Source organism: Poecilia reticulata, chromosome 7 (assembly GCF_904066995.2).
Source record: "Poecilia reticulata chromosome 7, P_reticulata-male-v2, whole genome shotgun sequence".
Lineage (NCBI taxonomy): Eukaryota > Metazoa > Chordata > Actinopteri > Cyprinodontiformes > Poeciliidae > Poecilia > Poecilia reticulata.
Window position 1 is genome coordinate 11,585,213 of NC_088836.1, and position 16,288 is coordinate 11,601,500.

Sequence of the window (16,288 nt, forward strand, 5' to 3'; positions counted from 1 at the left end):
TTGCTGAATTAGACTAAACAAGTGTTGAATTAACACTGTATTTTAACATATAACACTTACACTGTGAACCTAACACTTTTGAATTAGCTGTGTATCAAACTTTTCCTTACTTGTAAAAGCAACTTATATATAGTCCACACATTACTGACTTGTTCCGCTCTTAGTTTTAAAATGTTGATCTTTCTCAATGTGCAACCTAATCTGTGGGATATATGCGTCATTGTCCCCCTGCAGCCACTGTCTCCAGCTCCTGCGGACTTTGAAGGATCCTGGCGTGTAATTCGCAGCTTATAGCAGAAAATCGCCACGCTGTCCGACAAGCGTCCGATTTCCCCGCTCCTGTTTCGGTACTTAGGCGTGAAAGTGGAGAAGAATGAAGCGGAGCGTCCACGTACAATGCGTTTCATGTCATACTTTTGGGAAGGAAATAAAAGTGAATGTTCGACAAAAACGAGCGAAGGAAAGAAAAAGCTCCAGAAGAGCTGCGAAAGTAAATGAAAACTTTGAAACTGTGAATTTTGATGATGTTTCCCAATATCCTGATTTTAGTGGATTTCTTTCTGTTTTCTATACCTCACACCTCTTCTTAAAATAATATTTATTACATTTTAATTCATTTTGTGGCACATCTGTTTTTTGTATTTTTTATTTAATTGGTCCCGGTCCCGGTTTTGTTCCGGTTTCAGGACTTTTTTCAGTTTGAAATGGCGCCGCACTAGATACTGCTTTCTTTACAAATAAATAAATAATCCTACCAATATTAGTCATATCATGAATGAAAACATCACCTTAGTAAAAGTTAAAAACTTGTCATAAGACTTCAGCGTCAACTAGTTGAATCTTAAGCTTGGATCTAGTTTTGAATGATAGTTAAAGTTTAGATCCACCTTAATGAGTGATAATTATATTAAAGTCAAACTGGCTTGACGCTGAGTGTTGTCATTGTCAGTGAACCAGTGGCGCAACTACACATTATTCAGGTGGATGCAAAAGCATAGATCGGCGCCCCCCCCACCCCCACCCCCCCCACCGAGGGACGGAACGTCAGGGTGAATGAGCGACGCTCACTCAGCATCCCCCCCCCCCCCCCCCTCCCGAGGCGACGATACGTGAAGGGTAAAACTCGCTACATTTACCTCGTTATGTGCGCGAGGTGAAGGAGCGTAAGGCGCGCAGAATTGTAAGGGAAAACATCATCGGCGCGCCGCCCCCTCCAGACGGGGTTTTGGCGCCCCCTCTGGTGCTGCGCCCCTATGCGTTGCATACCCTGCATACCCACTTTTTGCGCCACTGCAGTGAACGACACATTTTAGCTGCGACTCTCAAAATAGGCTCCTGCCAAAAGGTCAAATAGGTGTATTACTATTTCAGAAACTTTTTTTATGTTTTAATCACAAATCAGTTCTCTTTTTTGTTTGTTTCTTTTCGGAGAAGTACAACAAGCAGGAAAGCAAATTTAATGATTATTTTGAATTTAAAGTAATTAGGAATTGGACACAATTTAACTGACTTTAGGTGTCTTTTAGGTGATAAATTACAGTTACATAAAGTTTTTTTTTGTTTTCTCCTTTTTAAGCTTTTTTTTCACGATAAACTAAAAACAGCCTAATCAAAAATAAATAAATAAATAAATTGATGTTTGGTCAAAGTTGCACCATTTTTCTCCCCTTTTATTTCCAAGTTCCATGAACAACTCAGTCAATATTTCGACAGTTTTATTAATAAAATAATACATAAGTGAACTTAATAACACAGTGGTGAAAGTCTACAGTGCAATGATAAACATTCAGTGAGCGAGTTTCCCATCAGCTTCACCAGGGCCGCCACACATGGCGCTCCGCGTTCCCAGCGTCAAGCCGCGGACTGGCGCACTCAGGGTTCCGGTGACGGCTGCTTTGCGTTTCTATGCTTCCCGTGGGAGCTTTCTGCGCAAAAACACGCGTCTGTTTGGCGTCAGATAACTTGTTCGTGTCTTCCATGGCTAAAGTAGAGGCCGTGTGAGCCGTTCGGGGTTTCGGTATTACAGATCTGGTCGGGTTCCTCTCTCCTTCGTGTCCATTTGCGCTCGGCAGCCGAAGCCTCTCCGCCTCCTCCTTCTCCTTCTCCTCCTTCTCCTCCGCCGCCTCAGGTTGGCTCGGGTCGCTGTCCGTGGTGCTGGACGCTTCACTTCTCCGCCAAGAGCGACACAGCTTGTTAGACAGTTGCGACATCATCCAGCGCTCACTCCCGTTCAGGTGATCAGCCAGCAGCAGGTACTGGTTGACGTTTGCCAGGCAGTTCCGGAAGCCCAGCTGGTAATCAGGAAACTCAGAAACACCGGCGGAAACTGCAACAAATTATCGAGGGGGGGAGATAAATAACTTAAAGAAACACGTGTTGCTGCTTTAATGACTCAGGTTAAGTTAGCAACTCACTGCTCTGAATCTTTTGGAGGTTCCTCAGATGTTTCACCGTGAGCTCTAAGATGTCGGCTTTCTCCAGCTTGCGCTTTCGAATCTGAGAAAACAGTTTGATAGAAACCATCACGTTTGGATCACTCGGGTAAAGTTACATGTTTTGAAAGTCCAGACACGTCGTCCGCACTCACACTGCTGCTGTAGTAGCTCTCCAGGAGCGACTTCAGCTCGTCCAGACACTGGTTTATCCGCGCTCTTCGCTTCTTCTCCATGAGAGGTTTTGAAACCTGTAAAAAGGTCAGGCTTAGGTTCATTTCTTTTCTCTCTCCCCTCCTCCCCCCTCAAATGAGTTTCGTTATATCTGTACCTTGCTTCCGGGTTTGCCCTTTTCACCACATTCTGATGTTGCCACCATTCTTTTTGGTTCTTTTTAGTCCAGATTTTGATTTACTCTGCTTGAAGTTAATTTCTGTCCCTCTCCGCTGCCCTGAGCGGAGAACCCGTGGAAGCTTTTTATAGGAGCACCCACTTAACATGTCAATACAAACCATCCCGCCTGTCTCCTGCGCTCAAATGAACATCAATGGCGTCATTCACCAACCACCAACCACCACTGCAGACCAACACAAGAACAACAAGTATTTCAAAAACTGCTTTAATTTAAAGGCATTGTCTATATTTAACTTTATTGTTTTTTTTCCCTCGGTCTGAGTGTGTTTTGTTAGAATTGTATATGATACATAAAAACATACGACAGATAAGCTAAAGAATTAACATTAAAGCCTTTTTAAATTCACAAATGAAGATCTCAAATTGTATTCAGCTTCCCAAAGTCAATAATTTGTGGAACTGCTTTGTGCTGCATTCACAACTATAGGATATTCCAACGCTGAACTTCCAGAAACTGATTTTATTTTGTTTCACGCGCTGAAAAAAAAAAGAAAACCTTATCGCCACAGCATGATGCTGCCACCACCACATTTTATAATGAGGGTGATAGGCCATGTGCAGTTTAGGTTTTCCACCACAAATAGTGCTTTGCAATTTTAACACTTAGGTTCACTGTTAGTATTAGTAAAGCAGAGAGCCTTTACGTCTTTTCAAGCTGCAGGTCATCTTGTGACTTTTTTTCAAACAAGGCATTGGTGCCTTCTGTCTTTAATGTTTTTTTATTTTTATTAATGTTTGTGGAGCACATGACTCTTCGCGTCTTATGCAAGATTCAGTATTTTTGCACATAATTGCGGAGAATTGTATCCAGCAAGTTGTACAAACTAATGGAAAACTAACACAAACATTTACTCACACGAGTAAAGCCCAAGTTTATACAGCAATTTGGGTCTGTCAAACAGATTTGGTAGCAAAAGCGGTCTACAAATCTAGCAGGCAGATTGAAAGTCGGTCTACTGTATGTTTGTCTGCACACGTCCAAAAATCAACGTGTGAGGGCGCGAGAAAAAAGAAGAAAAAAAAACAGAGAAGCGTAAAAATGATTTAAAAAAAAAACCATAACGGGTTGCTCTTGGTGTGCAGAGAGGGAAGTGTTGACTCTTGCATTCAGGCTTTTATGTGTGAGTTTCACGCCACCTGGTTCAAGGCAGCACCGTGATAATTCCCCACCATGTCCACACAAGATTCTGATTTTCTGGTGCGCGCTGATTGTAATAAAAAAAAAAAAAACATTTCTGCATTCGAAGAATGTTGTTATCAGTCAAACTGTTTTGCTTTACACCAAACAGTAGAAACAACAACAAAAAAAGGCAAAAAAAAAAACAAAAAAAAAACAAATACAACACCTGCTTAAGTTGGAAAGTGAAATGTGAACTTTACGGACGTTTTCTGATTTCTTTGGGACTTTTCGGATTCTTTTGGCTTTTGTGCGTCAGCAGTTTTTTGTCTTCGTGGCATGCGGGTTCGGTGAGGCACCGAGGAGAATTGCGGGCCGCCCCCTCGTCCTTAGACTCTCGCCTCCCGATTTGCCACACTGCTCTCTGAAAAGGGTTAACTCTTGGGAAAGCCGTGCCATTTGAAACAATGCGCTGACTTCAGGCTCAAGGAGGCTCAGTGCGCGTCCTGCGTGCGCACACACAAGACGGCATAGAAATACTTAAATGTGTCTTAGATTAGTTTATATATATATATGCCTTCTTATTTGCAGTGCCAAAGTTTAGAGTCGTGCTGCCAGTGTTCTCGTAGGGGCTTAAGGAGCTAACCAAATGAAGTTGCCTTAAGCACATTGTCGAAGAACGTTTTATTTTGATTCGGCTTTAATTTCCGGCTAGACTACACTGTAAAAGTTGCATTTGGATGTATTGAATATCAGTCATTCAGAATCGCGTTCAACAGTAGCTATATTATAATGTCATCATATTTAGATAACAAATCACTGCTAAATGTTTTAAAAGAGGCACAAAGCCACAACCTGCACATCAGCCCTTAATCATAAACCATTTCTTACTTCTTACCCAAGTTAAAGGAGATGGGTTTACGCGGTTTATGGGGTCAAAGACGTTCCTCTCCATGCAGCATGAATAGATTCGTAGGAGTTTCTGTATATTTAAAACCAACAGTTTTCAGGCTAGAACATTTGTATTTACACATGGGACTCGACAGATCGAAGCTTCAATCAAATCATTTAGAAACTTTTAGACTCCAACTGATGCATGGGGTTGTCGGCCTTTTTTTTATTTTTTATTTTTTTAAATAAATACTAATTGAATAAAAACCGAGAAATTGCCTGCCAAGACTGTGACGCTATAACCTTAGTATGAAATCTGTTCTGGATGCTCTGGTCTAAGTAGCCTTTCTGGTGGCTTTTGTCCCGGCGTTGCGGCACATAATCATCGTTTTCACGCCTGTTTTTTCCACGCACAGCACCGTGGAGAGTTGATTTTGACATGCAGTCCTAAAAGCAGTTGTCGCCTCTTTTATTTTTTCCACCTCCTATTTTTTGCACCCTTAATGATAGGCTTCACCTCTGATTACTCGCCTTGATTTAAATTAGTGTTGGGTAACTATTAGTGAACGTTTCTGAAGCGTGCCCTGTGGCAGATGACTGCAGGACGCTGAAAAAAAAAAGAAAAAATTCTTGCAGTTCTTCCACATGGTGTTGCGCCACATCTACAGATAAGAAAAGCGCAGCAAGAAACGTGTGCGTCAAATGGAGACAATAATGCGAGTGTCATTAAATGACACGCTAGGTGTATGTTTATCAAAAGGGATCGGACCTCTTCTCCCACTGTCACTTTTCAGCCGCGGGTCATTCATTAACCCGATCGGACCTTTGTCATGGATTCCCGCCGGAGGAGACGCGACAAAACCGCTGCAATAATTGGACTATTGGGGAACTTGTTAACAACAATTAGTGCGGCAATTATGCAATTACTGCAATAAACTGCTTCCCCCGCTGAAAAGAAATTGACGCATCTGCAAGTCAATGGCTACAGGCTAATGACGGTGCAAAGGTTTTAGCAGAAAGCCAACGTGGCTCTTTACACCAGGGTTTGGCAGGTTTTCCAACCCAAAGGGCAACATTTATCCTTGCTTCCCTCAACACAGAATTTGCATTAAATGTCCTCGACAACGTATTTTACTTTATATATGAAATAAAATATCTGGAAATCGCTTCGGTCGGGCGGATGGATAAACGGATGAAGAAAATGTCAAGTCCAAATATTTTCCCCTATACATCTTACTCTATATTTATTTAAATCTGGAAAATACTTACCTGGCATACAATAAAACATCGGGTTTTATCCAAAGCTATGTCTTTAATAAAAAAGAACAATGGTCATTTTTAAATTCTCGTTTAAACGCGTTGTCCATTTATTGGAAGCCATTTTTAGGCCACATCAATTAGCAGCATTCTATTCTCCAAAAACAAAAACAAAAACAAAACTTAAAAAAATATATTTATTCACCAAGTATTTTATAAAGGTTTTATCTTATTACATGCTTGCAAGACACTGGTAAAATATACTCCAACTTTGGGTCATAATTTGGCTCACGGAGAGCGGAGCAAATCGATGAGCCGCCTTCCATTGAGCTGAACTCGAGGTGTGACCAAACCCTCATTGTGTACACCAGGGCGTCAGTACAAAAAGAGAGAGAGAGAAAAAGAGAGAGAGAGAGAGAGAGAGCAGGTACATAAACAGGTGGACTGGGAGAAAAAAAAACCCTAAAAATATTTGGAGGATTTCAGAAGAAGCCACGCGACGGACGTGTTGGCGAAACTCTGATCAAACATCATATAGAAAAAAAAATAGCGTCATGAATTTCTATAGACTGCTCCCCGGGTTATTTAAAGACTTCTTATTTTGGAGTGGCGACACAAAGGCCGCTGTTCTCCTGTGTGCGCCGGGGTTAGCGCATGAAAGGAGCAGAGGCCGCACATTAACATCGCTTAAGGTTTTTTTCTCAAGGGCCGAAATGAACTGACCAGGAAAGTAACTTTATAACTGCGCTGGAGGATGAAGCCCTTTGTTGGCCTCTGAAATGAAAGACACAAGAGCTTGACTAAAGGAGTTGGCCATTGTTAAAGACTGAAGCACATGGGCATTGATGCGTCTTGAATTGCAAAACATCTGCCATTTACTCTGAGGGAGTAGAGCAGGATTTGAATGAGAATGCCAGAGCAGATTTTGGCGCACTGCGTCCAGTCGCGCGTAAGGCGACAGCCACAAGAGCAACGTTTGATTTTAAGTAACAGCATAATGATGAAATTACTTTATCTTTTAGCTTTACGGCGCGATGTCTTCTGAATTTAGGCTGTAATGATGTATGGCTAAAGAACAGCACTGGTCAAACATTTAACTCTGGGTGTCATAATTACGAAAGTCACGTGTTTTATCTGTTTAGTTTAAATTTGTGGTTCATAGAAATAATTACCAATGATGTTTCTTAGCTGATGATTATAGGAATGTAATGAAGGGACACAATATATCAGTTCTAGAGCACATAATTACATAATTGTTTAGAAATGCATGGCAATATTGGTGTACTTAATGTTTTTCTTTTTAGGTTTTGCTTAAGAAAAGCGGAAAAAACGGAAATATATTTTATACTTCAGCAATCGGTGGAAAATAAAAGCTCAGAGTGCATTGTAACAAAACTGTCCAGTGTCATTTGTTACTGATCCATGTCTGTTGAATTAAAGTAAGACTATTTTATGCCAAAGCTTCGACCAGCAAACGCAAATCGCCGTGTCTTAAAGTGCTTTTTTTTCCTGGTCCTTTCCCAGGGCTTTCCTCTTTATCTGGTCAAAAGTGGAAAACAGAAAGCTACAAGTGAAAAGCCGCGGGGCGTTCCCGCGATTTTCCTCGCTCGATATTTCCTATTAGAAGAAAAATATATACTGCATCAGCAAAAACGGGGGGAAAAAAAGCAAAACAAAATGAAGAACAACATTTATTAAACATATAAATTACCCGTGGCTGCAGCAGTTCTCAAAGCCAACACGTTTATTTTAAATACACTTCAATCTTAGATTAGATACTGGAGGTGATTTTTATATTAAATGCTAGACAATTATAAATATTAGAATCACAGTACAGTAAATAGTTGGATTTTTTTTGTCCAATGTAAGCTGTCAAAATGTTACACAGTGGGGAGACTTTCTAAGATGATAGAAATGAAATAAATATGGTCACCAACTAAACATTTCTCCGCTTGATGTTTAGAAGACTAACATTGCCATGTAGATTGTGTCAATCTAAACTGGTTCTAATCGAGGCACCATCGTGTGTGGCTAAAGTAACTCTGAAATTGGTATGAAATTGTCAATTTGTAGGTGTCAGCGTCCCGCTCTCTAAGAAAAGTGCCATATGCCATGTTAAGTGGCACTTTTTTACCAATTCGTTCCTAGTTTCACGGTCCGTCCTCCCATTTTTCCCCCTTGCCTGGAAGCTGAAAAGCCGCAACAAAATGGCAATTTACCCACCAGGACTGCGCCCCCCATGTGCCCCCTGCGGCAAGCCTCTTCCGTTTCACTTGGAGGGGCAACCCTTCCACCCCCAGTCCAACCGAGCATCCCGGCGTGAAGCTTTCACTTTTTGATAAAGAGCAATAGGTTGCCTCAGCTCAGCACTTTATTTTAAAACCAGTGCTGAGTAAACCCGGGAACAGGAAACACACAGTGTTTATCTTTATACAAATTAAATTAAGAGATTATAAATAAAAAACAGATACATGGACTTAGTTTGAAGGGGCTTATCTCTGACATCCAGCTTCATATTGACTGAAAAGGTGAGGGCCACCAAGCGAAGTTTACGGCTGGTTAGTGCCCCCTGCTGGCCTGACTTCTGTTTGACACGTAAGTCAATTTCTTCAAGGTTAAATAACCTATTGCTAATAATTAGTCATATTCTGAAAATAGTTGATATAAGTTACTGAACAAATGATTATTATCAGTATTGAAATTCTCTAGAACTCATCACACTGGTATTTTCATAAGTTAAAAAGGGGAAATTATAACGTACCCCAGCTGAAAGCCTCATAAAACTTTGGCCAGACTCTGGAAAGGGTGGATGTTGACCTTTGGTAAATAAGTTTCCTCTTAGTGGTTCCCTCTGAGGCATCCTTGTTGGTGTATCACTGTGGCTTTTTCTTCTAATGAAGCATCTCGACCAGCCAGACTGCACAACTCAAATCAATATTTCCTGTGATCGAGGCAACAAATGCCTCCAGATGACATTTGATGTGAATTGACAGCAAATTGAATTGATTTGCATTGAACCAAATTAGAATATTTACCTGCACTGAATTACTTTAATTAGATTTTAATTACATTTATGCAACTTTCATTCAAATGGAAACAGTTTCCCGTTTTAGAAATATAATGAAAAAAAAAAGCAATGCAAGAGAGGAAAAATAATGAATGTCAGCAAATATACAATAATGTTGGCTTTGGCTGCTGTACTGGCTCTGCAAAATATTTGTGCTATCTAGAAGCAAAATATTGGTTTCCATAGTCACCTCATAATTTCTCAGGATGAAATATTTAAAGGTTTTATAAGATTGAATGGGCTTCCTCAGACATAACTTTTCAGCACTGAACATTATATCATCCATCTTTGATTGTTCTCTGCTATAATCAAGGTAAAATTGTGCATAAGTGAACCACATGACTGAATTGTAAAGAAATGGACTGGAATCAACAAAAAAATATTGATTTGGACTCTAAAGATGAATTTGACCAGTTCGTCTTGTAAAGTGCCCTGAGGTGGAATTTGTTGTAATCTGGCTCCAAATAAATAACTACAAATGTAAAAAAATAATGTACTTATTATTGAACTTTATTTTCGTAAACAAAACAAGAAAATCAACTCTCTCTCCCTCCCTCTCTCTCTCACACACACACACACGTACACCCCCCCCACCCCCACACACACACACACACACACACACGGAAGGATGGTTGTTTAGCCTGCTGCATTAAAGTGGCGCCCTCATGTGGTTAGAATAGAAGTCAGTCTCAAATAGAAAATATTATCCAACTCGTTCTGGTATTAAGGAATATAAATTTTTCTAAATAATGCCATTTTATAGCACAATAGAGTAACTATGTCACCTTCAGTTGTTGTAAAAAATACTGTATATATCAAACATACATTTAAAGAAAGCTGACTTTGCAATTTGATATGTTGAAATTGATCAGATTCCAGAATTTCTCAAACATACCTGCAGGGTTGCGTTGACTCATTCATGCACAGATGCAATTGGCACTGTAATGCTTAATCAGAGCGTCTACTTGCTGATTGTTTTGGTGTAGTTCTGTATGAGACATTGAAAGTATTGCGGTGTGTTTTTGTGGGACTGAAAAATAATGATGTAACATTTTGGCAGAAAATAAAACAGCAAGAACGAGTAGAGGCTGCAGAGCACTGCGAGAGCATTCAGAGACTGGATGAACTTTCCGTGGTAGAGCATATAAATGGTAACAAACAAGATCCAGGTGAGGATCAGCAGCAGCAGGCAGAAGGTTATGGCTTTGGCTTCGTTGTAATTCTTTGGAAGGTCTTTTCCCATGTAGGAGAAAATGAAGCAGAGGCAGCTCAATAGGCAGAGTACAACAAGAGAAAAGGAGGTTGCTTCTAGATTCACAGAACAGAAGAGCACAATTTGGTCGTGGTGCCAGGATGTTTCGTTGTAAGGTCTGGGAGAATCGTGGGCAAAGCTAACAATGAGTAGCAGGGCCTGAGCTGTGAATGCTCCAGTGACGAGCAGCCATTGGCCGTGATATTTAGTCCACCATCTTTGGAGTTTGGGGAACTTGGCAGCTATTTTGAAAATGCAAACAATCTGAAAAGAGCGCACAACAAAACATGCCAGACAAACTGTGAAGAACAATAGAAAGGGAACGTATCTTAAGATGCACGAAGCATTTGTGGGTTTGCCGAAATAAAAGAACACACTGACACTGCACACAGCGAGGCAGCCTAAAATCAGGAAGCACATCGGTCCTCCAGCAGATCTGACAACAGGCGTGTTGTAGTTGAAGGCGAAGAGAACAGATATGGCTACCGTGAGGCCCATTAAGATGGAGGCTCCAACCATGATCAGCACCGCCCCCATGTCTGTGAACGATATGAACTCCACCAGCCGCAGGTTGCATGACGTACTTCCTTCATTAGACCACTCTGTGTCCTTACAGCTGATGCAGTTGTAGGGATCCTCTAAAAATTGAGACATAAACAAGTTAAAATCCCCTTCAATTAAATAACTGACTCAGTTGAGGAGCACTAGCTGGTATAAAATCTTTTTCATTATTGACGATTTTCTTACAATGCGGTTATAACCGACATATGTTTATTGAAAACAACCAAAATGTTAAAAATTAAATAATAATTTTAATAACACACCCTCATACGTACCTGTAACATTGATGTATGTTTCATTTGGACAGATTTCACAGGTAAAGCAGCATCTGTGGATGTAATTTTGCTTTCTTGCATATCCGTCAGGACACTCTTGGTTGCAAAGAGAAGTAGGAACCTGTTTAAGGAACAACAAACACACAGAAAATCAGCACACACAACTTGTATACATCTTTCAAAGCAGTTTGTCAAAATCTTTAGTTTATGTTTGGCATCTGAGAATAGTAATTAGAAAAATCTTCACTCTGTTCAGCAAGTTTATTTAGCTTCCAGTGAATACTTTAATGTTTAGCTGACTTAATGAACAGCTTGGTTCTCAATGATTGCTGCTTTAACCATCCATCCATCCATCCATCCATCCATCCATCCATCCATCCATCCATCCATCCATCCATCCATCCATCCATCCATCCATCCATCCATCCATCCATCCATCCATCCATCCATCCATCCATCCATCCATCCATCCATCCATCCATCCATCCATCCATCCATCCATCCCAAACAAGAGAGTGCTTACTTCTTTATTTGTGTACCAGATGATTTTAGTGCTGTTGATGTAGAGATTGACTGTTGGATAAAATTTATAAAATCCAAACTTCTGTGCATCACCAGTACTGTTCCAGAAAACGAGGAAGTACAGTCCAAACTTCAGGTCGCCATTTTGATCAAACTGAATGGTGTGGTTTAAGAGAGTGAAATTGGACTTCTGGAGTTCTGCTAGAACCTAAAATGGATAAACGACAGTCAAACGAATAGTTCCAAATTTTTACTTAATTAATGTATTTTATTTTCTCCAACTACATCTCAAAGTCATGGAAAAAATTTCAATGATTCACTTGAATATGTAGAAGATTCATGCACCAGACTACTATCTTCTTAATAGTTTATCACACAGGTATTAAAATATACCTTAAAATTCCACATTTATTAAATGAGGTGATAAGTTTGACTGAAAAAAATTATAATTTTTGAGAATGCTTTTGAAACCTTGCAAAAAACAAAATAAAATAAACATTTCCCAACAATCCACATTCATGAAGCTATTACAAAATAATTAAATATAGTAATTTCCTGAACTCCCTTTAAACTAAACGTAAATTGCTGAAACAAATCACATCCTTACCATGTTTGGATAAACTGTGATATTATTACAACCCTCTTCTTCACACTGTAAGGTTTTGTGCAGTGCATGAGCGATCGCATACACAGCAGAATAAACAGGAAAGGAGAAGGATGGGTCTGCCTCCAGGATCCTTTGTGCACTCCAGTCACTGCAGTTGAAAACATGATTGCCACACATCTGTTGCCCATCATAGCCACACTCGGTCTGACCCTCAGCAGAACGGATGAAATCACCAAACCCAGGAACTGTCACAATCGGCTGGGCCACACCAAGCACCGTTCCAATGCTTCGTATTTCCTCCATCTTAGGCAGGTGTTTATTCAGAGACCATGCATCATTTGCTATCCAAACTTTGTTGGTGACGTTAAAGCGGATAGCTGACTTGATGAGAACTTCGGCAGCCACTTCATCTGTGAAGACAACTATTACACGTGTCCTCAGCAGCTCAATGTGACTGAACAGCCTAGAAAAATTTGTGTCTGCGCTGAGGTCTTTGGTGTATCCAATGCAGATGTCCGTGTCCCTGACCCGATTCACAAATAAGTCGAGGCTGTCGCTGCCAAAATCATCGGCAGTGTAAAGGAAAGCGACCCAGCGCCAGTTGAAGTGCTTCAGAACGGTAACAATCACCTCTATAACATCGCTGTTGGGATGCACTGTTCGTAGGAACGACGGGAATTTTGCTTTCTTAGAAAAAATAGAAATGGAGGATCCATAATTAACCTGCCATAGAAGAGTTACAGAAAAATTCAGCTTCACTAGTTGAAAAACACAGTGACATTTGAATTTTAGCTTGATACATCACCTGATATTGTGATGATAGCTTTCAATACTTACCATAGGAATGAGATCCACCACAAAAAACGGGGCTACAGTGAGGGCCTGAGTGCTTGTGAAAGGACCAACCACTGCTATCACCTTGGACAGTTTTGTGTTTGGCTCAGCCCAAGGTCGGATCTCACCATTCACTGAGATGAGCTTTAAAATTCCTGGGAAGCTAAGCGTGTCCGAGCAGTGATCAAACATCTCGTAGCCCAGAGTCACATTTGGAAGCAGGCTGGTGGAGTTGTTGATTTCTTCCACCGTGAATCTCATCAACTGAAACCTTCGATAATTTGAGATACTGAAACACTGACTGAGGACAAGAAGGCAAAGTATCAGAACAAACTATAATAACTCCAGAAAAAAATTGTATTTTCAAATCATCACTTTCAAACTGCAATTCATATTTACTCAAGTTATCTTTGTCGATTAATTCATTGTCTGTGTAGTCAATCCAACACATACTTTAGTCTTATTGAGAGAGTATATTTATATCCAATTTTAAAATGTTGCTCTTTCGTCATTTTCCCTCATGAATCATTATTGTCGTAATTTAACTCACGTCGAGCAGTCCACAGCTTCTGGTCGGTGATGGTGACCAGCGCCCCAGGTGTAATGAATATCAAACAGTCCACCTATCAAAAAATTCCCGTCCAGATGAAACTCTGAGGTCGGAGCGGTGCATCGAGTTGAAGCAGGCAAAAAAGTTTCAAACAGAAGCACAGCAGCAAGAAGAAGGTGTTTCATTTTGGCACCACTCGCCGTCTGCTGTGTCCTACAGCGAGAATTAACTCTGTTTATAGTTTGTTGTGATAAACTGGTGTGGGTCAAGCCTCTGTCGTTCCTCTCCACGCATGAGAAAATACGGGACATCTGACAAACGCAGGCCGGTACATGGTTGAAGGAGTTTTTACAAATCAGTATGCAAAAGAATCATGCAGGACATTTAACAACAAGCAACAACAAGCAAGTTTAATGATTCAGTCAGGTTATAAAGCAGTGAAAATGTTCAGCAGCAAATATGTTAGTCTTTGTATCGACAAAGAACAGTTCCTTTACTGATTTGATTGCAATGAAGCCCATTTTCATCCTAGGTGGCTTGGTGGATTTTAGATCCACTGTATTATTTGTTAAATACTGACATCCAGTGTTGTCTGTTGGACATTACATCAATATAAATGAAAAGGTAGAGCTTGGCTTGCTGTTATATAAAAATAAAATGGCCTAAAGCAGACTTAGTATAAACACGATAGGTTTTGCAGCGTTAGGGTTTGAAAATGTTGAGTGTATTAAGAAAGTTTACCAGAAATATTTGATAGCTCCAGACTGATTTTTTTCTGAGAATGAACTATACAACCAACATGAGTAACAAATCTCCTATATGACCTAAGTTAGAGTAACTAGTATGTTCCGTATTTGGCCAATACATTCCCTCAATGAAACACTTTTGGAGCTCTGCTGATCAGTTTGATTATTTGTTAATTCTTCTAATTAACAACAAAGTTTTAATTCTTCTTTATGTGAGGATTTGTTTTTTCTGTGTGTTTATTTAGGTTTCTGTGTTCAGTTGAGTCTCTGTGTTGTCCACAGCTGCACCTTGTTTCCCCTGATTGCCTTCCTTGTGTATTTAATCCCACCTGTGTTCCCTGCTCCTTGTCGTGTCTATTCGGTCGTCTCCTGTCATTGTTTCAAATTGTGTACCGGTGCTACCAGTGTGTTTGAGTTCTTAGCCTCATCGTTCACTTGTGCTGCCTGGATTTCTGTTCACTCCTTCATTAAACCATCATTTGCTCAACAAACCTGAGTCCACCGCATCTACCTCACCAGCAACAAAACCACCAATCATGACACTTTAACCAAAACAACATAAAACATAACAGCCGACGTATTTAAATGATTTGAACCAAAAAACCCAAACAAAAACTAATGGATTAAATGCTAACAAAAAATGTTTTGAAATACTGTACTCAACCTAATTTTGGACATGTTCATTTTATTTGTTGCTTTTAATTCATTCATGTGAGACATCAGCTGTTTAAGAAATACTTGAAGAAATCTTTGTATGCATTTGGAGGACATGCAGATTTCATCCAAAACAAGGATTTATGCCAATAGTTCTCGCTAATTTTCCTTTCAGTTTAGCTAAGACACAAACGATAAAAAGATGCATCAAATTAAAACAAAAATAGGTTATGAATCTTTACAAGGTGTTATTTTTTCATTTAGGATGATTCAGAAAATCAGGCCCATTGCCATATTAAGACATGCTGCTTCAATATTGTTTCAGTTAAGTCAGGACTCACACACTCATACACAATACTTATATACAACATACAACTTAACAAAAATGTTCTTCTGATATACTACTTTCAACTAGTATTGTCTAATAAACTGTATCGTGTTGCAATCTGTTCATTCACTCACAACACCTTTGAAATAAAAACGTATCTGAGATGCAGTCTCATTATTTGTAGATGCATTTCAATAAGATCAATCAGAATAGAGACACAAACAGAGATGCAAATTAATTTAACCCCGGCTCGTTGGTCTATGTTAAAATCCACCTCCTCTTACAAATGATCCCTGCATAATTTAAAACTAAACCACTGAGCTCATTTGTTCGAGGAAAATTTGCAATCAGACCACAGACTAAAGTGATTGATGGGCAGCAATGTAGCTCGAATTTGAATTCAGGTTGGCAGGTTGTGGAAAGGCGGAACAGCTTGTACCCTGTGGGCGGAAGGGATGGGCACTTACTGAAAAAGACAGAACAGACATGAAAATGAAAAGAGAAAATGTTCCTCTGCAAACAGAGCAAAGAATGAAGCCTCAAAAAAGGTGAAAAGAGGTATTATTATTATTTCATTCATGAGTTTTTAGTGCGGTCTTTGGATAATGAAGCTTCTATGATGACATGACCAGACTTGAGGGCGTCTGTAATAGTTTTAGTATGACTTTCTACATGAGGTGAAAGGTCAGACTCAGACTTGTCACCAATCTGGAAACAGTCACCAGTTGCCCAAACAATATTCTGACTATTTAACTTTGGATCCAAGACTTCTTCAAAGAAG

The 16,288-nt window shown here is 39.9% G+C and overlaps 2 protein-coding genes across 2 annotated transcripts; both read right to left on the reverse strand.

Annotated features, from left to right (window-relative positions):
• Positions 1-1,482: 1,482 nt before the first annotated feature.
• Positions 1,483-8,420, reverse strand: her3 (hairy-related 3). The gene is made up of 4 exons (XM_008413517.3): positions 2,764-8,420; positions 2,588-2,683; positions 2,415-2,496; positions 1,483-2,326 (listed from the first exon to the last, which is right to left on the reverse strand). The coding sequence occupies exons 1-4, from the start codon at positions 2,809-2,811 to the stop codon at positions 1,812-1,814; spliced, it is 741 nt and encodes a 246-aa protein (XP_008411739.3). The 5' UTR covers positions 2,812-8,420; the 3' UTR covers positions 1,483-1,811.
• A 1,371-nt stretch (positions 8,421-9,791) lies between these two features.
• LOC103467279 (taste receptor type 1 member 1) lies at positions 9,792-15,222 on the reverse strand. The gene is made up of 6 exons (XM_008413518.2): positions 13,780-15,222; positions 13,233-13,530; positions 12,396-13,118; positions 11,790-11,996; positions 11,267-11,387; positions 9,792-11,068 (listed from the first exon to the last, which is right to left on the reverse strand). The coding sequence occupies exons 1-6, from the start codon at positions 14,088-14,090 to the stop codon at positions 10,140-10,142; spliced, it is 2,589 nt and encodes an 862-aa protein (XP_008411740.2). The 5' UTR covers positions 14,091-15,222; the 3' UTR covers positions 9,792-10,139.
• Between the last annotated feature and the right edge of the window lie 1,066 nt (positions 15,223-16,288).